The following is a 25,550-nucleotide window of genomic DNA, read 5'->3' on the forward strand; positions in this document are numbered from 1 at the left end:
GGGAGGGGAAGGGTTGAGGCATCAGCAGAAATGAACTTAGTTGGCTCATTAGCATGTGTTGGAAGTCTGACTACCTCCAGCTTTGAGAACTTAAATATTCAACAGCTGAGAACATTCAGTGAGGTTGTTACAGTGAATTAGTTATTCATTTATTTGCCTATGGGGAAACTACAGGGCAAGGTGAGCTCTTTTATTTATAAACCCTTCTCACTTTATTGTTTTCAATTTAAATGTCATCTCCCAAATCTTACCTGACCTAATCCAGGCCTTTGAGAGAAAAATCAGTTCATTACTTTGATAACATATGCATAATTTATAGCAAAAAAAAGATTATGCACACAACCATGCATAGACGAATATTGATAACATATTTGTTAGTGGTATGACTTTTTTTATAAAATGAAAGTAAAATATTAAAGGAAGAATTTAGAGCTGCCGACTGTCACAAGGCATGAATACATCAACTAATTTGAAGCATTAATATTTGTGACTCTTGGTAAGGTGCTTTTCTACAAAGTCTCCATGTGTAGTGTTACAATAGTTGGTTAATTTACTCACTCTCACCTTAAGATTGTTTCCATGTTAAAGCTAAGATGTTATTCTGTGGTAATAATGTGGCTGCCTACTTTCACTTATCTGTGAAAGAGATATTATGGTAAATAAGCAAGTCTCTTCTACCAGGATGAATGGCTCTAGTTCTTTCTCTTTTTTCCCCTCCTTCATGGTAATTAATACAATTGTCCTTATACCAACAAAGCTGAGCTTCAAACTAGTTGTGATTATCTACCTGGAGACAATATGTCTATAAAAGATTTCTGAGCATAAATCTCAGACTAGATAAGCTGCACTTTTTTAGTGCATGCCAAGAGCCGGGGGTGGGGTGGGGGGCAGAGGTAACTATTTCCTCTGTTGAAGTGTGTCCAACTCTGGGGGGGTGTGTGTGCTCATCTCTGTTTCCTAGCTGAGGGAGCCAGAATTCTCCGAAGATGTTTCCATGATCATATGGTCAGCATCACTATTCGCTGATGTACATGGAATGCTGTTACCTTCCCCACCAGAATGTGTACTTAATTTGCCATTTATTGAAGTTGGAAACCAAACTCATGTCCTTTCTCTTTCCTGAAAGATCCTAACTTCGTTTACTCCATATGTATGGAAAGTCACTATAGACATTAAATTAGATACAAATTAGATCCTTGGTGATTTGGAACCATTATATACCTGTATAGTTTTCAGTAACAGAAATTGGTCTTGAGCACTAACAACTGGGGTCTGTATGTTGTCCATATATTACATAGTAGAGTATAAAAATAGAGATTGATATTGGATCCAGGTATGGCTTTATACCTTTTGTGTTCATAAGCAAGAATATGTCATTCCTATTCCCATTCCAGGCCTTTCATGTCTCTTTCATTAACACTGCTTTGCCAAAGTAATATTCTTATGAGAGTGATATGAAAAAGAAAAAAAAGAAATTGTCATTCTACTCCTTCCAGACATCTTGCTACCAAGAGTCCACATAGTGCTAATGATCTCTGTTCCTAAGTGTGATGCCTGACAGCCAAAGAGCTTGGCTGTCTTGTTCTCTTTTTAGCTTTATCAATACTGGCAACAAGATCCTACTCCCTCCATCTCATAAAGAATAGATAAATATTTGATTTTGTCCTAGTGCAATGGAAGGATTCTGTTTTTCTGTTTGAACTTTTCATTGGACAATGCTGTTTCCCAATCGTGCCTTCACTTCATCTATCAATATTTCTATATATTTGTATTTGGCCTCAGAGGACACAGAGAAAAAGACAAAATCCAATTTTTGCCATGAAGTTGGTTTAATATTTTTTTGAATCCTTACTATTTGGATTTGATTTGAGTTTAGTATGGCAAGTTATTGTGTTTATCCTTTTGTAGATCTAGTCTATGTTCAGATCCCAACCCACATATATTCAAATCTAGTAGCTGTATGTGCTGTACTATGTTGATTCAAGGTAAAATTGTATCATAATAAAATCCCAAAATATGTAATCAGATTTTTATCCATCAAAGCATTTTCAAAATGCCATACCATAACATGTACACAAAATCTTAACTATCCAAAGAGAGTTGAATTTGTTCCTCCCGGTTATCTTCTGATTGATAGAAATAAGGTACCAATTGAAAAAAAAATATATGAGGAGTTTTATGCTGGGTAAAGCATTTCACAGTAGAAAAAAACAATTTATATGAATTTTTTTTACTTGTTTTTCTTGGCCACAAGAATTCTTTGAAAACTAGACTTCTATTAGATGGATGATTTCTAGCAATTTATGCTATATTGTAACAGGCTGATCTTTACATCACATTCAGGTTCCTAAAGGTGCAGCTCTTGTATTAACAAGTCCATGTATAAAAGCCAATTTTTCTCTAATCCAGAGGTAGGTTAATCATTTTATGCTGTGTACAAGTGGCAACAGAATCTTTACTGTGTGCCAATTGACAGTCAGGATGGTGCAATTATTTTTAATCTTACATCCATGGTGTGCTGCTGTTTTACTGAATAACACTGTAAGTTAATTCTCTACTGTTATTCCTTTACTGATAGTGTAATTTAGTAGATAATAACCAAGCACAGAAAAGCTTATCAAACTGAATCTTCAAAAGAAAATGTCATGCTAAATGCCAAATACATCAGCAGATATTAAAACTGCATGGAGGTGATTAGTATTCATCCTTGTAAGATCAACAGGTGGCTGAAGCAGATCACAGTTTGAAAATACACTTAAACAGTTTTTAAAGGGAGAGAAGAGTAGCTGAGACCCTGTAGTGCTGGGAGATCTCTCCAAGGTGGTGGAGAAAAGAAGGCAAATAAAAAATCTTACTTCTGTACTTCTCCAGGAGATATTTTTTTTCTTTTAGAATCAAGACTGGATCTTTGTACCAGAAAATTGCCTGTCTATCCTTGAATGTCAAGGATTATGTTCATCATTTTTTGTGCGAGGTGTGTGTGTGTAGGGGGGGGAGGTTTTACATATGGAAATTTCTTTCTGAGCACAACTGCTGCAAAGTTGGACCATCTTTATTCAAATTTATAGCTTGCTGGAGTGTGAAGGTTCATGAATATTCTCTAGTAATATTTGAATTGCTCAGTTCTGCAGAGGTGTCAGCTTTCATTTATAAGGGAAAGTAAGTCATTTAGCCCCCACTGATTTTGTTTCAGCAGGTGGTCATATTTTTATCAAATGCAGGAAATCCAGAGGAGACTCTTTACAAGATAGTGTTGTTTAGACATTTGGCATATTTGGCAGTTACTAGAATATTTTATTACAATTTGTATAAAATTAAAAAGGACATGCTTTATTATTATTTCATGACTTGAAATTTAGCTAATTTGTTCTCAGCTATATGGTTTCTTTGTTAATATTGGCTGATAAAGTTAATAACTGAATTTCTAAGGATATCATTAAAATAATAGACAATAACATAATTGTTTTTTTTGGAATGATAGAATGAATTGTGTCCTTCTCATCAAGTATATGCAGTTGAATGCTATGTTCTGTCATTATCTCTTCCAACAACAACCTTTTGCTATACATTTTTTAAGCATTAGTCAATGAATTAACTTTATTATCTTTGTGTGTGTGTGTGTGTGTGTGTGTGTGTGTGTATGCCAATTACTGTGGGGTTTTTTTCATTTTGTTAACCTAAAATATTAAGGAATACCAGATCTGTAGTACAAAAATCCAGAAGACCACCATACAACAGTAAAAAAATTAAATGTTTTTCATATTCTCTGGTGAAATCTAGAAGATGTCCAAATTTTTGCATTTCTCATCGGATGCTGTTAATACCAAGCAATAATAATATCATTGGTGGAATCTACCATAGTGGATGTCCAGATTTTTGCATTTCTCATCTGATGGTCTTAATACCAAGCAATAATATCAGTTCAAGACTTTTTCAGTGCTTATGAACCTAATTATTTGAAACTTAGAAAATTAACTTGTTTGAAGAAGTATGAAGTTCAGCACTCCATTTTGGTGATACAAGGAATAGCAGCTGTTCTTATATAGTGTACTGTAACAATTGTAGTTATCATAAGCAAATAATTGCAAAAGAAAGGCAGAAAGTATTAGCTATAGTATAGCTATGGTCTTTTAAACCATCCACAGTTACAGACAAGTCAGGACCGAACCTAATAGAAAATATTCAGATTACTGTCACCTTAGTTCTAACTTCATATTCTTTTGCAAATATCTCAGACATCACTGCTTCATCTTGTTTCCTGTCTGCTGCTGCCTCAGGCATTCTCTCAACAGCTTTTTTGGGGGGCCGTTTTACTCATGTACTCCTGGATGCTCTGGGATTCATCCATGACAGTGGCTTTGACACTCGTTGGACTCCATATACTCGTTTTCTGGCTGGTGTTTAGCCTGCAGTTGTTGAATTTGGGGCAGACTCCTCCATGTTTTGTGAGGAGCTTCCATCAGCAACCTCTATGTCTTTCTTTGACCAGCTCACTATACCAGCAGGGTATCTGATGACTGACAGGGCATATGTGTTGATGGTATGGATCATGTTCTTCCCATTGAGCTGATTCTTTAGGACAGGGGTGTCAAACTGTTAGCCCACGGTCCAGATGCATCATGCCAAAACTGCACCCACCCCATTGCCGGCAATGGAAAAAAAGTCGTGATACGTCACGACACGTCGCGTGACATTGCAAGATTGACACCCCTGCTTTAGGATATGTCTTATCCTTTAGTGATACTTGGATGTTGCTGTCTTTCTTGCTTCCTCACTGTGGTTCCCATGTGACTGTGGAATACCAAGGTATTTGTAGCTGGTCTGTATGTCCACTATGTGTCCCCCTGGTAGTTCCACTCTATCAGTCTTATCTACCTTCCCTCTCTTGACTATCATTCCGATAACCTCATTGTAGATCCATGTCAGGTGAATCAGTGAATCAATGTTTACAGTTGATGTCAACCATGTAGTGAAGATGGTTAGTGTTAATTCCACTCTTGAACTTGTATCCATCCAGTCTTGTGATTATCTTGCTGAGGAAAATCAAGCCTATCCAGAACAGCAGTGGGAACAGTTATGTGCTTTCTCTTTTTCCCACATGTTCCTCCAATACTGTTCAGTTTCTGTTGTTGGTAGTTGTGCTCTTACGGTGTTGTTGCATGGCAGTTGAAAGTACATCTTGGATGGTTGTTTGGAGAACAGGGCATATATCTTCTTGGCCTCTGCTTCTCTAGCATACCTCTTAGCCTGGTAGCCAGTGCTGTTTAGCAGTCTCTAGGGCTTCAGATGAAGTCAAGTCCTATTTTTTTTCAGTAGCTAAGTCTTATTCTTAATCTTTACATCCTTCTGTAGTTCTACCAACTGACTAATCTCTCTCCAAGTTGCCTTGGTTTTAGCTTCTAACCTCAATTTCATGAGGGGTATACTCTATTCTCTTTGATCACATAGCCAACCATATCCAAGAATACAGTGGCTATAGTGTATATCAGTTCATTGGTCTGAGTTATGGTGGCAATCGGGATTGTCACAAGGGTTCTGTTAGCGTTTCCCAGCATAGTATTTGAAGTACATCTCCACTGAGCCTTGGTGTCAAAGGTTGACTGTAGTTAGTTTATCCAAGATCTTAAGCCTCACATTAGCTTCTGTGTCCTGTAATGGAGGGGGTTACAATGATGTAACCCTCAGGTTCCACATTCAGATGTTGACTGCATAATCATTGTTCTTCTGGTATTCTTGAGACCGGTATGTAATGAATAGTTGTTCAATATCTATTTGTGAAATTGTGTGTTGAAGTGTTGGTCAACTAGCTGTTTCTCAGTGTGGATCCAGGTCTTTTCTGCATTCATTGTTCTTTCATACATTTCATATATTTCCTCTCATTAGGTTTGCTGTTGTAGAGGTAAAGGTAAAGGTTCCCCCGCACATGCATGCTAGTCGTTTCCAACTCTAGGGGCCGGTGCTCATCTCAGTTTCAAAGCCGAAGAGCCAGCTCTTGTCCGAGGACGTCTCCGTGGTCATGTGGCTGGCATGACTGGACGCCAAAGGCTCACGGAACGCTGTTACCTTCCCACCGTAGTGGTCCCTATTTTTCTACTTGCATTTTTATGTGCTTTCGAACTGATAGGTTGGCAGAAGCTGGGACGAGTAACAGGTGCTCACTCTGCTACGCGGCACTCGGGATTCAACCCACCAAACTGCCGACCTCCTGATCAACAAGCTCAGCGTCCTAACCCACTGAGCCCCAGCGTCCATTTTGCTGTTGTAGAAGTATCCCATAATTTCAGGGTGTCTTGTCTCATTCATGTATGGTTAGTCTCAATAGGAAAAAGTCTTCTTGGTTGATGCCAAATGAATATTGGCACTGCAGGGATGATCTCAATGGTGTTCTATATGGAGCTAGATATTTTCTCAAACACTCTACTCCCTATAGAACATTACTTGCTAATATAAAAGGGAATGTGTGATCTATTTGTTTTGGAAAAGATGTATCTTCCAATCAAAGGATACAGCAATATGTCTTACTGTAGCAGAGTTTATATGATTTTTTTACAACTATATTTTATATTGATTATATTCTGTAGTATATTTAGTAGTAAAACAATAACTATTGATAAGTATAATATAAAAAGTAAGGTTTTTTTTCCTTTTTTTTCCTTTTCCCTCATTTGGGATAGTCCCGTTTGGTTTGGTTTGGTTTTTCCTATTTTATTATTTGGTTTGGTTTGTATTAATTTATTCTTTCCTTATGTTTAGAGATTGTTTTGTTAATCATGTGTATTAAAAATGTAAGATAAAAATAAATAAATACAATTTTAGAAAACGTTGAACCATATAGAAATCTTCAACCACTTTGGTTGCAAATATATATTCAGTGCAGTTATTTAACCAACACAGCAATCAATGCTGCTGCTTCGTTTTACATTAAGCATAGTTGTCATGCATAGGTTGTATAACTTTACAGTTATACCGTTACAGATGTACATATGAAGGTTTTGGTCTAGTCATCCTATCTAATTTTGCCCTGTTTTTTTCAAGGTCTACCTTGCCTAGCATGACTTCAGAATAAAAAGATTACATCTGTGTTATTTGTGTGTTTGAATTTTTTTTTTCTCCTTTTGCAACATCTGAGCAGAGCTTTTTATCTTTGTCTGAAACGTTATAAGGTTTCCTGCTTGGCAGAGGGTTGCACTAGAAGACCTCCACGGTTCCTTCCAACTCTGTTATTTTATTATCTGATTAATATAACAGTAATACTACTACTCATGAAAGCACATCTAATATTCAATACAGTTGGACGCATATATAAAACTTATTTTTTAAGCATTTTGTCTGCTTCTTAAGAGGGAAGGGGGGAGGGGGAAGCCCTTTTCCCTGCCATGGCAGAATAATGCCAGCTGTCTCCCGACATGAAAGATAAAAAGATGACTTCAAATGAAGTGGCCTTCCTGGACAAACAGGTAGCAAGAGCTGGGGGGAAAAATAATAACCAGAACTATCAGCAGCCGAGCACAGTGAATCAGGTACAAATGGAAGTGGACAGTCTAAATTTCAGTAAGGCCGTCAGATCTATTTCATGTTGAAAATAAAAATGAGGTCAATTAGAAATCAATTCTGCTTCAGCTAAAACAATATACCATACTTCTTGTCATAATAACTAAACATGCCTTATTTTTTTTCCAGTGGACACCTACCTGCTAAGGAGGAGAAAAGTAAATTGGGGAAACATTGTCTTTTATCAGAGGAAGTAGTTTCATGAATCTTCTTTTTCTTAATCCCATTCTTATATAGTTGTGCTGAGACCTATCATCTGGACCACGGAATTCCAAGAGTACTCATAAAGCTTCATTAAAGGTCTTGCTTCACTGTAAGAAATCCCCTATTAAACTTATAGTATTCTGACTTGAGTTCCCACTGACTTGCACAACATGCTGAGTGCTGTAAAAGCTATTTCAGTAATGTTCCCCAAATGAACCATACCTTCCTTCTCTCCTTCTGGATGATCTGGATCATTTGCACGACAGCTAGGGGGTCTTTTGGTTCTCTCCTGTCTCAACTTAGTGTATTCTTCTCTTTAGCTGGTTTCCATTTGTTTTCCACGCCTTTATAGTAATGTAACATTACTCCCTTTATTTTTCATTTTCCCCTCATACCTAATTTGCTTGTTGCAGGTTAAATGTGATCAGTATTGGCCAAGCAGAGGAACAGAAACATACGGATTGATTCAAGTCACATTGCTGGACACCATAGAATTGGCAACATATTGTGTTAGAACATTTGCCCTTTATAAGGTATGTTTGTGTTATGCAAGCACTGAGTATCTTTTGATGAAACAAGGTTGCTATTTAGGTTTTGGCAGTATCACAAGCAAGTCTTCAAATTTCTGCACAAAGAGGATTACAGGGAGTGCAGAATTATTAGGCAAGTTGTATTTTTGAGGATTAATTTTATTATTGAACAACAACCATGTTCTCAATGAACCCAAAAAACTCATTAATATCAAAGCTGAATATTTTTGGAAGTAGTTTTTAGTTTGTTTTTAGTTATAGCTATTTTAGGGGGATATCTGTGTGTGCAGGTGACTATTACTGTGCATAATTATTAGGCAACTTAACAAAAAACAAATATATACCCATTTCAATTATTTATTTTTACCAGTGAAACCAATATAACATATCAACATTCACAAATATACATTTCTGACATTCAAAAACATAACAAAAACAAATCAGTGACCAATATAGCCACCTTTCTTTGCAAGGACACTCAAAAGCCTGCCATCCATGGATTCTGTCAGTGTTTTGATCTGTTCACCATCAACATTGCGTGCAGCAGCAACCACAGCCTCCCAGACACTGTTCAGAGAGGTGTACTGTTTTCCCTCCTTGTAAATCTCACATTTGATGATGGACCACAGGTTCTCAATGGGGTTCAGATCAGGTGAACAAGGAGGCCATGTCATTAGATTTCCTTCTTTTATACCCTTTCTTGCCAGCTACGCTGTGGAGTACTTGGACGCGTCTGATGGAGCATTGTCCTGCATGAAAATCATGTTTTTCTTGAAGGATGCAGACTTCTTCCTGTACCACTGCTTGAAGAAGGTGTCTTCCAGAAACTGGCAGTAGGACTGGGAGTTGAGCTTGACTCCATCCTCAACCCGAAAAGGCCCCACAAGCTTATCTTTGATGATACCAGCCCAAACCAGTACTCCACCTCCACCTTGCTGGCGTCTGAGTCGGACTGGAGCTCTCTGCCCTTTACCAATCCAGCCACGGGCCCATCCATCTGGCCCATCAAGACTCACTCTCATTTCATCAGTCCATAAAACCTTAGAAAAATCAGTCTTGAGATATTTCTTGGCCCAGTCTTGACGTTTCAGCTTGTGTGTCTTGTTCAGTGGTGGTCGTCTTTCAGCCTTTCTTACCTTGGCCATGTCTCTGAGTATTGCACACCTTGTGCTTTTGGGCACTCCAGTGATGTTGCAGCTCTGAAATATGGCCAAACTGGTGGCAAGTGGCATCTTGGCAGCTGCACGCTTGACTTTTCTCAGTTCATGGGCAGTTATTTTGCGCCTTGGTTTCTCCACACGCTTCTTGCGACCCTGTTGACTATTTTGAATGAAACGCTTGATTGTTCGATGATCACGCTTCAGAAGCTTTGCAATTTTAAGAGTGCTGCATCCCTCTGCAAGATATCTCACTATTTTTGACTTTTCTGAGCCTGTCAAGTCCTTCTTTTGACCCATTTTGCCAAAGGAAAGGAAGTTGCCTAATAATTATGCACACCTGATACAGGGTGTTGATGTCATTAGACCACACCCCTTCTCATTACAGAGATGCACATCACCTAATATGCTTAATTGGTAGTAGGCTTTCGAGCCTATACAGCTTGGAGTAAGACAACATGCATAAAGAGGATGATGTGGTCAAAATACTCATTTGCCTAATAATTCTGCACTCCCTGTAAAGGTTTTTACACTGCTGTTTAAAATGTGGACTTACAGAAAGAATGTGTAGGAGATATATAATTCAGTTATTTTCAATAGCAAAATTCCTTGAAATAAACAGATGTTCTGGAGGTCTTTTGTCCAAATTTTCCGCTGAAGAATATGTCATAAAATTCTTGCTTTTTTAAAGCCATATTTACAACTGTGGAGCACTTCCACCATTAAATCTAAACACTGTTGTAAAAAAATTTTACACATTCTTTTTTGTTCTCCTCTTGACAGTCACAGTACATGGCTTCTTTTTCTCCTATCATCCTTCCCCCCAAAAAAATAGACTAGCTTTTTGACCTTTTTCTTATATAAAATCATTTTTCATATCATACTATAGACAAAAATACTGAATACTAATGCCATGCTTGTGCTAATTCTAATCAAATATTTAATTACTGCAATAAAAAAGGATAAAAATAAAAATTTTAGACTAACAGTAAATTTGTTTCACTTGATTTCATGATGATTGCATTCTGATGCATTATTTTGGCACTAAAAATAATTTACACTAAGGTTCTTATATGTTAGAATGGATCAAGCGAGAAGAGAGAAGTTAGACAATTCCAGTTTACTGCATGGCCAGATCATGGCGTTCCAGAACATCCAACACCATTCCTAGCTTTCTTACGTCGAGTTAAAACTTGTAATCCTCCTGATGCTGGACCAATGGTCGTTCACTGCAGGTAAGTGCAGATTTTGCATCAGCAACATTGCCAAATATTATGAAGCTCTCACAAGCCAGCATTTCACAGTTTAATATTCTAAATATTTTGGTACATTGCATTTCATTTATTTTTTCTCCTGTTATCTGGCAAATTTACTCATTACATATACAAGCCAGAATTGCAAAACAAAAACAGACATGCAGAATTGCAGAACAAAAACAGGTGGGATGTAATCCATGCATGTTCACTCTAGGAATCACTTAGAAACTTAGAGTAATTTCTAAAATGTTACTTTACGGATCGTAATCTTCTCCTAGCTGTCATGTAATGAGTGTTTTCTCTTATATATATACCGGTATGTTTGTAGATCTACATCAGGTTATAGAGGTATAGAGTCCACTCATGCAAAACTTTCACTAGGCATATTCTGGTTTTCTTATAGTCCTTTTTATAAAATACCCCTCCCTGGCACATCTCCATTCCTGAAGCAGCTTTTCAGATTTCTGACAAAAGTGATAAGATTACAGGAATGGCATCAGCATATGCAAGTATGCCTAATATCCTGAAGCAGATCCTGCTTGCTGCAGCATCTTTAAAAGGTTTATATGATATATGATATGATATGATATATGATATATGATGTGATATATGATTTCAAAAATATTTTTCCAAGAAAATGGTGTTTATTCCAAGCTTTGATTTTTCAAAAACTATTTCAAGGCAACATATTTTTAATTAATAGCTTCCATAGCAGATAATGCGAATTCTTTAGATACAGTATAGTTTAATTACAGCAAAACATCTGGTAAAATATTCCTGACATTATTGTTCAGTCTGAGCTAGATGGCATAAGGTAGAAACATAGCTGGATCAAAAATGAATTAATTACTAAGAGTTAATATTGAGAAAATAGGATATATGTATATTTACCTTCAAAGAGAAGTCTGAAGAAAAAATAGCATGGCCGCCTTCAAATAATAAGAGGACTTACAATAGCTGATAGTTGAAACCAGTTCTTTAGCATCCTGAAATGCTGTACTTAGAGTAAGAAGGATGATCCCCATTTATAATTAAAGAAATACTACTGATTCCCCTAATGAAAGGATCAGGAGAATCATTTATCTAGAAAGATGGTAGGGTCCCATTATTTGATAATTAATTTGACTAATAAATAATAAACAAATGAATAAGAGCATTAAATAGCCACCAAACAAGCCATGCAACCAACATAAAGGAGCTCAACTATCTTTCTAACCCACATGCCTGGATTTAAGGGCTTTCCAAAAGGCCAACAGGAGCTTAATGGCAATTTTAACCAATATAAAAAGATACCCTGAAAATGGGCATTTAAGCTTGAGGGTTAAAGTAAAAAATCTACCAAAAATCTACTTCCCAGAGGGGAAACAGGTCTGAAAAGTGTAGTTCTCACCATTTTTTATTACCATATTTATCAGTACATGCTGCCTCCCATCTCAGCCACTGCAGCTCAAAAACATTATTCACTCCTGGTGTAACTGTTACACCACCACCTCTTCTGACCCCACAATATTTTTACTTACATTTCATTCATGGGGTTGCATACAAAGGCATATTTGTAGTGTTAAGGAGCATAGCAGGAATCCTGAGTATTAATATCACAAAAAGAATTATTTCAAACTTATGGATATGATTTTAAGAATGCAAAAAAAGTTTCTGACATATTTAAAAAAGTAAGAATGAAGAGTTACATCTGATTTAGTAGCCAGTACTGAATGAATTGATTTCGTCATTGGCTACCCAGGCAAACTAAAACTCTAAAGGATATGTGAATGGCCTGCTATAATCTGTCCACTTAAAATGTTGATTGTGTAGTAAAATTGTGGCTCCAATCCAAAGAGTTAGTCATTCTTCAGTTCCATTTAAATCAATGGGATTGGATGATTGTGATTATCTTCTCCCATTGAGTACAAAGGGCTTTAAAGATATAACAAATTTTCTAATGATTGTGACCCATCACAAATTACAATGCCAAACCAAGAGTACAGAAGCAAAAGCAGCTGCAATCTGGCAATTGTCATATGGCCATTTCTTACAGGAAACCAAAATTTTAAAACAATGACATTAATTGCAGAACCCAGTATAATTGCATTTAAATTATTATGTTCCTCTTTGCTTACATCTGATCCAGGCATCTTCTCTTGGCTGCTCAAATGTGCTGATGAAGAGACTGGAGCAAGTCCCAGTGAGGAACATTTAGATATTTTTAGAGCAGAAAAATAAAGAAAATAAGGTGGCTATATTGGATATCTAACAAGCAGAATTTCAAGTGGCTAAAGATTAATAAAAAGGAAGCATTTTTCAAGTAGAGTAGTATTCACTTGTAGAATTACATTGAGGAGCTATAATGATGGTTGTGATTGTTCTAATGAGCAATCACATAATAAAAATGGAGACATACTCTTCTCAATGCCAATCCATGAGCAACATATGTGAAAAGGTGCTATTAGGATGCATGGCCTCCTTATGGTTTTCCAAACTCTGAAAACTATGTGGCCAAAATAGATGTTTTTATCTTTACAGAGAATTTTAATATTGCCAAAAAATACTTGAACATTCAGGTATTTTGCGTATCAACCAAACAGCTTTAATTACAAATTATTTTATAAATTTTGGCATTTCCAGTTAGTATAAGAACCATTTCCTCAGATTCTCAAATCTAAAAAAAATGAAAATATATCTTTTAAAAACAATGATAACAATGCAGTGGCCCAGGGTGACAAGCCACAATACTACCTTAAAATGGCATTTACACAATCTCAACTTTGCAAGGTTTTATTTAAAACAGAAAAATAAAATCCTGAAAGCAGTACAACTAAAAGTAGTAAATCTAGAGAAATGTTGGTGTTCTCATAGGAACTAATTTAGAAAGCATGGCATGAGATTGCTCAAGGTTAAGATTGCTGGAATTTGCCATTTTGATTTTATTTTTTAAAATCACTGTTGATATCTTCCCAATATCCAGTTTGTTCTCTAATACTTGTGCTGATTGTAAACAGAATACACTATTTTTCCTAATACATCTGTTTCTATTTCTTCAGGTTTTAATTCTAAAAATCTTGCTCATTCTTAACGTTTAGCTGTTCTGTAATGTGCTTCTCATTAGCTTTCCTTGATATCACATCCATCCATTCTCATGTTTCTGTTATAAATGTTTTTTTTTCCACATCTTACTTTCTGTTCTTGTCATTTTTTTATCATGATGCTCTTTTCTATTAAGGATTTCTTTGGCTTCTGCTCATTCAATTTAATATTTACTTTTCAATCTTTCTCACCTTTAAATTATTCATTTTTTTCCTTCTTATTTTTCAATCATTTTACATGCACTTCTCCTCATGCATTTCACCTTGTTCTGTTTTGTATCAGCTGTTTCTGTTGGTTTTTTTAAACAACTGTAGAATACCTTGATGCAGGCTACAGAGGCACAGAACAACAAATTTAGGTTCAGAAACTTGTTCAGTGGGAATGAAATGTTTTATGTACAATTTTTTCCATGTTTGAAGATATGGGTTGTTCCTGTTAAAAATAGGAAAATTGATACCAAGAGAGCAATCAATGGCAACAGTGGGATCACATGGTTAGGACGCTGGGCTGACAATTGGCAGGCTCATGTTCAACACCTGATTGTTGCTACTTCAGGTCCTGCCAACTTAGCAGTTCAAATGTGGGCAACCTTGAATATATAGATGGGTACCACTTCAGTGGGAATCTTAATGAGGACGTGAAAGGAGCCTCTAGGTAATGGTGATGTCATCACTAATCCTTTCAACCCGAAAGCACTTCAGTACTCCCAACTCAACCGTGGTAGTAGCAGGGGCAAATCCAGCATTTGGAGAAATATGATGATGATGATGTAAACAAAAAAGATGTGACAGCAGGAACTCTTTACCTTTGAGGATTCAACCTGATCATTGACTATGCAATATGAATGAATTATGGAAGAGAAGAGGAAGAATTAGATAAATGGGATACAAAGATATTGAAATTAAATAGATTTGAGCCCTACAGTGGAGTGTGCATTCTGTTGCAGATCCTATTTATTTTTCTTCATTCTGAAAGGTTGGACTGCACGATTTTCTTTCATCTTCATTTTGAAATATTAAAATCATTTTACAGAAGCTGGCGATGATCCGATACAAACATCTGTATATCTTTTTTGACATGCTGCATTTTCTACGGTCTTCATATAATGTCCTAACCCGTACAACGTAACCTGAAATTCAAACTGTGCTTACCAAGAAATAAACCGTGCCATTTATTTCTAAAAAATGTTTAGAATCGCTGTGAATACTCTGTCCTTTTTTTTTTTTTTTTGACAACTTGGGAATGGGCTGAATCAGAAACAGACCTTATCAGAATACTTCGTTACTGAAGGATGAAATGTAAAAAATATGGCTTTTAATCTTTCTATAATGGAAATATTTTACAACCTGAATGGCTTCCTGGCATTTTCTGATCACTGTTCCCAAAATTCTCAGCCTGCACACACTGGTCCCAGAGAGCATTACTATGTTCTGTAAATCCTACCGCATGCAGAAAGCAATGATATTGAGTAAGACTGCACTACAATTTCTGTTTCATCAGATATGCAAATAGTTGAGGCTATATCTTTCAATAACACTTGCAAGCTATTCAGTAGAAATTGAATTTGCCTAATTACCATTCAGAAGATCCCTCAGGTTTTCTTGATGGTGAGATCTGTGCAGCCTAAAGTTATTCAGAAAAATAATAATAATTGGTTTCTTGCTTGTTTGTTTGCTCAGTAAGAGACTAAATCAAACAAGTTGCTGAATTTTAAAGCAAAGACAGGTATAGTCCAGAATGTTATGGCTTAATGTCACATGTTTTTTGAGATGGGTGTGGAATCATTTTCAGTAGAGCAGTTTCTCCTTGTGCATCCTACACTGGCAGTAACAGTACTACTAGGATGGGGGCTGGGTTGTTGCTACTAATATCATGCTTTCTGGGCCACAGGTTAAATGGCCAATGCTTTCATTGGATTGCATCGATTCCGACACAGTGACATGCCGCTTGGTCATTCTAGTAATCCAGTATACCTTTGAAAACTATATGAGTTAAGATAGCTTTCCCATTTCTGTCCCTCCAAGCTGCAAGCCCCTTTTCTGAGTTCATTGGGTGTCTGAGTGACCAATTAAAAGAAGGATCTTTTTCCTGCCTCTCTTTTTTTCCATAAAGTACCTTCACTTCTGCATCCATAGAAGAATTCCCTTCCTGAATTTGTTTTTGCAAGTCTTTGATTTCCTCTCATCTTTCCCTTTGCTGGCCTATATGCCTCCAGCAATTATGGTGTATTGCTCAGTGTGTGGCTGATTGGTTGTTTGACCAACAGTATAGCGGGTCGAATCCCGAGTGCTGCGTAACAGAGTGAGCGCCTGTTACTTGTCCCAGCTTCTGCCAACCTAGCAGTTCGAAAGCACGTAAAAATGCAAGTAGAAAAATAGGGACCACTACGGTGGGAAGGTAACAGCGTTCTGTGCGCCTTTGGCGTCTAGTCATGCCGGCCACATGACCACGGAGACATCCTCGGACAAGCGCTGGCTCTTCGGCTTTGAAACGGAGATGAGCACCGGCCCCTAGAGTCGGAAACGACTAGCACGCATGTGCAGGGGAACCTTTACCTTTACCTTTATAGCAGTTGAAGAAAAGGGCTTTATGTTCCCAGACAAAGGAAGTCATGATCATCCTTCCCAACCCACTTTGAAGCTGCCTTTCATTTCAGAGAGACTGTCTAGGGCAGCATTTCTTAACCTCAATTACTTTAAAATGTGGACTTCCACTGCCATCCAACGTGCTCTAGCCACTCTACCCCAGTTTCCTTCTTTCTGTCAAGAAGGAAGGTCTGAATTGGGAATATAATCATGGCTGGCTGAACACGGTTACAATATGTGTGGACTTGGGTTCCGTATCTAATCAAGAACCCTCATTGGGAAGGATTCACAAACCCTTGGGAAACAGTAGTCCATTCAGCCAACCATGGGTAGATGTCATTGCTTCAAACTGCACTGACACAGAGCATCCAGTAACGTGTTCACGTGCTTCTCCATCTTCCTGCTCTGAATACTTTTTTCTAACATCTGAAGACTTTGATGTTTGCACGAGATATATACTTTCTGATTTCTGAAAAATGGAATGGAAAAAGTAGAGATCTCTGGCTTTAAGGAGGAGTTTCCTTCTAAACATAATTTTCTCCTGATTATTTTTCTGTGAACCAATGGTAAATTTAGTGAGCTTAGTTAACACTATATTAAATGCCAACCCTAACTATTCTTAACCTTCTTTAACTTAACAATATCAATATCCTTATTTGCAGACATTTATCATGTCCTGTGAGACCTGTAATTTCCATTGACCTGCGCTGTGGTTTGGTTCATTATTTGATCAGCATTCTCAATGAATCATTTTATTCACATGTATTTAGTTAATTTTATTCCTCCCTGTGTTTATATATACATTATAAGGCAAAGGAAGCCTGACTGCTCACAGCTGAATCGAGTAAAAGAGCAATTATTTTCTATCAGAGCCAACAGCTGTCTATAATGGATTCTGAATTAGAATTATGAGCAAAGAAAAGAATCTAGCCATCTGCAGGAAATGTGAAAATGTTTTTATAATCCTAGTAGCTGAGAACTGGGCAAGGGTATCCATGAGATTTCCCAGCTGTAGCTCAGTGAATTCTCAAATAGCCACAGACACAGAGAATATCAAAATATATAGTATGTTCTGTCTCAAGCCATGCACCCACAAATGCAGACAATTTATGACATGTGGACATCCTTTGCTCCTTCCAGGGCCTCTCTGGTTCAGGATAGCCCTTCCAGTGAAAAAGATGTAAGCAACTCCTCCCACATCTAAAATCTAGAATAATTCCACCTCATTTCCCATCCACCCAAACCAGTTGGGTAAGAAAACACATAATACAAGGAATGGAGCAGCATCTCTTGAACAAGCAGTAACCAGTGAAATTGGATGTATCTTCACTGAAGTAGCAATTGCAGACAGCAGCCCACTGGGGTTTCCAACAAACTTTGTGGAAAACAACACCAAACCTCCCACAGCAATCTTCACAATCTCTTTCCTATGCACATTTCCATGTTTATAGGCAACCTTGATCAAATCTAACTGTTCCTTTAAGAGGAGCTGGGCATCCTTGGCTATGGCTGATCGGGGGCTGTCATACTGGAGATGAGATAAAGACTGTATCTATCTTCCTCCCTTCCTTGCCTTCTTTGTTAATTCTTAAGTCAATTTTAGTGTTAATATTTATTGTTATAATAAATTCTGTCTCCTTTTGAGAAAGTCAGGGACTCAATAAGCAGTAAAAGGAACTTTGGAAGACAGGATGCAGGTGTGATAACCACAGACTTCTTGAAATGAAGAATGCCAATGGAGGAATGTGAGTAAATTCTGTGAGGCACAATAGTTCAGTCTGAGAAGACACATCACATTGCAAATAGCATTTGAGTAAAGTGCCCATCTTCTCCAGCTATCCGTTTGCTTTTAGATCATGAAAGGATTATAAATGAATACACAAATGTACAGTAATTAGGAAAGGGCTTCCCAAAACTTAAGATGTGCCTTCAAAGGCATTCTAGGACATTTCTGACATGTCACGCTGCTACATATTTGTCTAAAATACTGGAAAATATTTCCTTCATGAGCCTGCAGAATACTATAGGGTAATCACCCAAGCCAGAAGTCATAAGTGTGTATTTCAAATTTGCCAAATTGGATGTCAAAAGTAGTTAAATATTCATGACTCTTTCATTCAAATCAAAGTGTAAGCTCCATCCAAGTTCAATTGCAAAAATGCATGCCTTTTGAAGGCAAATGTGCAGATGTGAAATAAAAGGCCACAGATATTGTAATAGTTCCTAAAGGTTATATAATTCAAAAGTTTATAATCATGAACAATTCTCAAACAACAGCTTTTTCCCCCAAATAATATAGGTGCAGATGGTGGAAATGCAGAAGGAAGTATAAATCCTTTCTTCAAATTGCCTTTAAGGTAGCTGATTCTTGAATAAACCGATGATATTGCCATTTATCTGTGATCTAGACACTGGGTTTTAAATTGATGATACAGTCACTGTCCAATAAGCAGGGTTTCTTCTTCCCCCAAAACATCAGCAAAATCTGTGTACTTTCCTGGCAAGGAATGAGGTTCAGGCAACAATGAAAAAAGGAAAAGAGTGGTGCTATTGAGAGGGGAAAGAAATTGACCCTTGTTTCCCCAGAAAGCTATAACCAGTTTATACCCAATACTATGGGACATTAAAAAAATTGTGATTTGAGTGGCAATAATTCTGTATGATCATTTATTTTCAACTGCAGAAGAGTCACACGTGGCAAAATAGGACTGACTTGAAGTGATTGCCTGTCAGTTGTCTCAGCTAGCAGAGTTTAATAACTGTGTGGGCAATTTGAACTGATGCAATGTAATTTTGTCTATGAAATTAACTGTTGCACCAGAGTCTATGTTTCAGAGTTCTGTTTCTATGTCTAAGAGATGCACAGGTAGGAGGGATAATAAAATAAGATGGCATCACTGGCCGGGCCCACATTCTGGGAAGGGAATCTGAAGTTTTCTCAAAGACAAGCCATGGCTAAGTGTTCTAGAAGTTACTTTGTCTACAGCAAAAGCCCAAACATTCTTCTTTCTTTTTCCACTGCAAACAAGAATCTCTTTATTTGCATGGAGTCTAAGGAAGTCATAGGGGCATGGGTAGGGGCAAAGAAAATGTGCAAAACCTCTTCTTCCAATTATTTCCTCTGTGCCTCAAGCTCCCCTAATCACCTATCCATTTACACACAATTCTAAAACAGTTCTTCCAAATTCTGTGGTGTGACTTATCTTACTTATTCATCCTTCAGTTCAATGTAAGTCCTTCCCAAAATTGGTTATTCTGCCATATAACTGGATTTTTAAAATATATTGCTGAAGCTTAATATATTGTTATAGTTTACCTTGACTTCCATGGAGTTAGGAGAGTAGAAGATGATTTGAGGATGTTGTTGGGGTTTAGCTGAATTGCAGTTGGGGCAGTTTGTCCATTGAGTTATTTTGGATCAAAGTCCAAGGTGACAGGAAGAACAGCAGCAGAGTGGCTAGTGAAGATCAGAGCTGCAGATCAGTCTAGCTGGACAGCTGGATCATGGAGTGGTGGTTGGCCCCAGAGTTCAGCTGGTTCTTCACCTTGAAGAACTCCCACAAATTGTGTTGGGAGCTGGCAGCGTGGCAGTTAATTTCAGTATCATCACTGTTCTTGGATCAAACGGCTGGAGATGTTTGACCTTGGGCAGGAGTAGCATCAGCTTTATGAAGAAGCAGTGGCAGTGCCAAAGAAATCATTTGCCCTCCATTTTCTCTTTCTTCCTGCTGGTGGTTACAGTGATGGAATGGTGATTGTTCTGGCTAGATTGATGCCACTGTGGTGGCAAGACAACCTTTGCTATGGCGGAAGGCTTGAACTTCCAGGAGTGAAACAAAAACAGGTTGCATATTCTTTGAGGAAAAGAAAGCCTTTTCTGCAACTGCTTTTCAACTACTCGGCATAGCAGCCATCTTTGTCATCCCCTCTGTTCTGTTCTCTAAATTCAGGACTTTAGTTTATACACTGTGGACTCTAGAGGGCTGGACAAAAGGATAGGAGATTTAAGTTTAGATTTTGGAAAGAAAAAGCGAGGTAGAACAGGAAACGCTTATCCCTCTTTAATGAGGGATCAAAGGTGCAGGTTGGGAACATCTAGCTTGGTTGAGAACTGAGGATTATTTTTTCTCTCTTCCTCCAATGGAAGGTAGATAGGATCCATTAGTTTGAGGGCTGAATAATTGACAGAAGCACCTAGATATTGGAGTTGCTGTCTGTTTTCTGCTTTCCATCAGTTATAGCAGGGAAGTTTTGATGGAGCCTTTATCACCTGGAGGGGAGAGCTCAAGATCAGAGGGCCTGGATATTGGGAGAGAATTCAGGAATATCAGCATGGTCATGGACATAGGCAGATAAGGTAAGGAGCAAGAATGGACTGCTTTCAGAGTTATATAGTTATATTAGCATTTTGTTGCATTTCTTTACTCAGCTGCAAGTTTTAGTCTTCAGAGTTTCAATGGCGTCAATTTCTAGCTGCTGCTACAGATCAACCTATGATTAATTCCACCTCATCAATGATCTAATTCTGATGAGAAAGCTAACTAGGATGCATTACTTAAACCTGGGTCCAAAGGTGCGGGTGGCGGCAGGATGTACGTCTCAGAAATGTATCCTTGCTGGGTTTTAAATGTGGCAGCAGCCATGACAGGGATAGGACATGTTTGTTATCATCCAGAAATGATCACTCTACTCTAGCTCTGTATGTCTTTTCCCTTACTGTGGGAAGAAAGTATCAATTCAGTTGGTTCACTCCAACCACTGATGGGTCTAGTTGGATTTCAGAGGATACTTGGGGCTATTCCTGAAGCTTTGTTTAAAGCTTAGCTATTGCCTAGAATGCATGAGGGGTTACAGTCATGAGTCAGACTGTGCCTGAGTGGACTTACCTATGTTGAGTTTCACCTGGTTAGCCTTGAGGAAATGGGCAAGGTCCTTGTAGCAGTGAGCTCTGCCACCTTCTTTTAGACTCAGGTCTCTCCTTGATGGTCAAGGTTGTCTGGGAGGTAGCACATAGTTGGGTCCAAGTGGTGGTGAGTGCTTCCCCGGTTTGACCTGCTTTCAAAGGAGCAATAGCCTGTCCCCTCCTCAAGGAGACACCCTTGGACCCAGCCAGCTGGGTAACTTTGAGCCAGTCACTCTCTCTCACCTACAACACAGAGTTGTTGTTGTGGGAAAATGGGAGGCAGGAGTATTAGGAATGTTCAACACCTCAAGTTGACATATATTTTAGAAAGAGTTATTGAGAAGATAGTCATTGCACATTCAGGGGATTATTTGAATTCCTTTCACTTGGGTTTCAGGGCAGGTTGTGAGAGACAGTAGTGGTTGCATTTGTGGATAATCTTTGAGAGACTTGAGATGGGAGTGGTACATTTGTTCTTGCCCTTATAGATATCCCAGCAGCTTTCAATATCATTGACCATGGTATCTTACTGAACCACTCCCAGCTCAGGTAAACCTTGTCCCATGAACCTAATTGTTTCATGGGAATATTGTGCAGGTTTGCTGTTTGCCTATCCACCTGTTGTTGATGCTGTGATAATCCCTTGTCAACTTGTTCTGAAAACAACTAAGTATCTTGAGGACCTATTATCATACTCCAGGTCTAGAAGACAAGATACCTCTCTGAAGCGAGAGTAGTCAAGAAGTGACTACTACATTCCAGGAGGGTTCTTGATTACTGTAGAGTACAATAACATAATTTCAAAAAACTGGCATAGTTTATACCTAACAAAAACAAGCCAAGGTTCTTTCTTATTTCTTAGGAGTGAGTACTCATTTAAATTCTCCTTTTAACAAGTTATTCATTCATTCCACATTCCTAAGGCCAAATCCTTTGCAAGAGTACGTAAAAGTAGATACCAACTTTGTCTTGTCCACTGACCAGTGGTGGGATTCAGCAGGTTTGCACTACTTCGGCAGAACCGGTAGCTAATTTTTTGTTGCCCAGGCCCAGAATGGACTTCCAGAAACAGCATCGACATAAGATAAGCGGTTGTCCACATACTTGAATCCCACTACTGCCACTGACCCCAGTTTTCTTATTTATTCATATGCATGCATGTCGTTCCTAGAATATTTTTTGCATATACAAAAAATATACAGAGTGCATTCACATATACATGTAGTAAGATTTTGCCATTTCATGGTTGTTGACACCACAAGCATCTCAAGAAATCAGAAAGTAGGTCAATGTGAATTTTTAAAAAAGGCTGAACAGTAACATTAGGGATTATTAGTAATGTATATTGTGCACATATTGATGAAATACAAAGGATTTAATATACAACAACTAATTTTCAACTTGCTGTCACTAAGGGACATAGTCATAAAGCATAATACAAGGTCATATCACTTAGTGATGGCAGTTCTACTGTCCCAGTTGCCATTAAGTGAAGGATCTAAACTTCTGACTTCATGCTGGCTTCTCTATTGATTTTGCTTTTGGAAAGCTGGCAAGGAAAGTTGGAAAATATGATCACATGATTGTGGTTCAGTACCACATCATAACTCTAAGCTGAGTAGCTGGATCACAATCGCGTGACCACAGGGACATTGCAATGGCTAGAATTCCTAGTAACATGTATGTATGTATGTTCTTTCATTTAGCACCATCGGAACTTGGGACAATCTGACTGAATTGCGATGAGACCTGAGCACTACCTGTATATGTCAGTTTAATTTAATTTAATTTAATTTAATAACATTTATATACCGCCCTTCTCCCTGAGGACTCAGGGCGGTTCACAGGGCAGAATAAAATAACCAATACAAACATTAAAAACAGATTAAACAATTGCCCTAGTTAAAAACAATATAATACAACGCTAAAAACCCCCAGAACAATTAAAAAACAAAAAATAAAACAACCCCAACACTCCCCCTCAGGCTAGGCCGGCTTGTACAAACAAAAATGTCTTGAGATCGCGGCGAAAGGAGCGAAGATCGGGCGCCATCCGGAGCTCTACCGGTAGCTGATTCCACAGCTCCGGAGCGCCCACAGAGAAGGATCTCCCCCTGGGGGCCACCAATCGACACTCTCTGATCGGTGGCACCCTGAGGAGGCCCTCTCTGTGGGAACGCACAGGGCGCAGGGAGCTTGATGCCGGCAGCAGATGTTCCCTAAGGTACTCCGGCCCCATGCCATGGAGTGCTTTGAATACCGTTACCAGTACCTTGAATCTCACCCGGAAGACAACTGGCAACCAATGCAGCTCACGGAGCAGAGGCGTAACGTGGGAGTATCGGGAAACTCCCAACACCACTCTCGCGGCTGCATTCTGTACCAGTTGGAGCTTCCGAGTGGTCCTCAAGGGCAGCCCCATGTAGAGAGCGTTGCAGTAGTCCAGACGAGAGGACACGAGCGCATGAGTGACCGTGCACAGATCATCCCGGCTAAGATAGGGCCGCAACTGACGCACCAGGCGAACCTGTGCAAAGGCCCCCCTAGTCACGGCTCCTATATGATCTTCCAAGGTGAGCCGTGAATCTAGGAGGACCCCCAAGTTGCGAGCCCTATCTACGGGGGGTAATAGTTCACCCCCCATAGTTAGAGATGGAATATCCGAATAAACCCGGGATGAAGATATGCAAAGCCACTCAGTCTTGTCGGGGTTGAGCTGGAGTCTGTTCCTCCCCATCCAGACCCGAACCGCCTCCAGGCAACGGGACATCACGTCGAGGGCATCACTGGGGTGGTTTGGGGTCGAAAAGAAAAGTTGGGTATCATCAGCGTACTGATGATACCCAACTCCAAAGCCACGAATGATCTCACCCAGCGGCTTCATATAGATGTTGAACAGGAGAGGCGAGAGGACCGACCCCTGAGGAACTCCACAAATGAGAGACCTCGCGGTCGACCTCTGTCCCCCTGCCAACACCGACTGCGAACGTCCCAAGAGATAGGAGGAGAACCACCGTAAAACCGTGCCTCCCACTCCCAATCCCCTGAGACGCCGCAGCAAGATACCATGGTCGATGGTATCGAAAGCCGCCGAGAGGTCTAATAGGACTAGGACAGAGGAATGCCCCCTGTCCCGAGCCCTCCAGAGATCATTCACCAGCGCGACCAATGCCGTCTCCGTGCTGTGCCCGGGCCTGAAACCCGATTGGTACGGGTCTAGATAATCCGCTTCATCCAGGACCAAAGGGAGCTGATGCGCCACCACACTCTCAACAACCTTCGCAAGAAAGCGAAGGTTGGAGACAGGACGAAAGTTATTCAATACAGCAGGGTCCAGGGCAGGCTTCTTGAGGAGAGGCCTCACCACCGCCTCCTTCAAGACGGCGGGGAAGATACCCTCACTCAAAGAAGCCGATATAACTGCCTGGAACCAGCTGCGTGTCCTCTCCCGGGCTGCATAAACCAGCCAGGAAGGGCACGGGTCCAATAAACATGTGGTGGTGCTCAGCCTCCCCATGATCCTGTCCACTTCCTCCGGAGTCACAGAATCAAACTCCTCCCAGATGATATCGACAAGACCACCCGTGTCCTGATCGTCAGACTCTGCCCAGTCAGAGTCCAAACCGGTCCGAATCCGAGCGATTTTGTCCGACAGATGTTGGTTAAACTCCTCGGCACGGCCCTGCAAGGGATCCTCCCTCACCTCCTGATTTAGGAGGGAGCGAGTCACCCTAAACAGGGCGGCCGGGCGATTATCTGCGGACGCGATAAGGGTGGCGAAGTGGTTAGACCTCGCCTCCCTTATCGCAGCGAGATAAGACCTAATGTAGGCTCTTAGTCGCAATCGGTCGGATTCGGATCGGCTGGACCTCCAACCGCTCTCTAGGCCCCGTCTCCGACGCTTCATCTCCCGAAGCTCCGCAGAGAACCATGGAGCTCGACGGGATCTGCACCGGGTCAGGGGCCGCAGGGGTACAACTCGATCAAGAGCCTCAGTGGCCGTCCTTTCCCAGGCTTCCACTAAGGCATCTGCCGAGCTGTGAGCAAGGGAGGCAGGTGGGGACCCCAGAGCTGTCTGGAACCTCTGGGGATCCATTAAGCGTCTGGGGCGGTACCATTTAATTGGTTCCAAACACCCACGGCGGGGGGTGGCAAAACGGAAGACCAACCGCAGGAGATGATGATCGGTCCATGACAGGGGCATAATAATTGGAGAGCCCCCACCAAGATCATCTAACCACTGTCCAGATAAAAAAACTAGGTCAAGGGTGTGGCCTCCCTCA

General features: G+C 39.6%; 1 protein-coding gene across 2 annotated transcripts in view; it reads left to right on the forward strand.

Moving 5' to 3' along the window:
* The window catches only part of PTPRD (protein tyrosine phosphatase receptor type D), a gene marked incomplete at its 5' end in the record, with an annotated part of 318,231 nt that overhangs the window by 255,193 nt on the left and 37,488 nt on the right, over positions 1–25,550 (forward strand). For both annotated transcript variants that reach the window (XM_083352519.1, XM_083352520.1), the window contains 2 exons: positions 8,169–8,288; positions 10,523–10,677. In XM_083352519.1, the coding sequence (XP_083208645.1) occupies positions 8,169–8,288; positions 10,523–10,677 (275 nt within the window). The remainder of the gene's footprint in view (positions 1–8,168; positions 8,289–10,522; positions 10,678–25,550) is intronic.

Source organism: Vipera ursinii (assembly GCF_947247035.1).
Source record: "Vipera ursinii genome assembly, chromosome: 2".
Lineage (NCBI taxonomy): Eukaryota > Metazoa > Chordata > Lepidosauria > Squamata > Viperidae > Vipera > Vipera ursinii.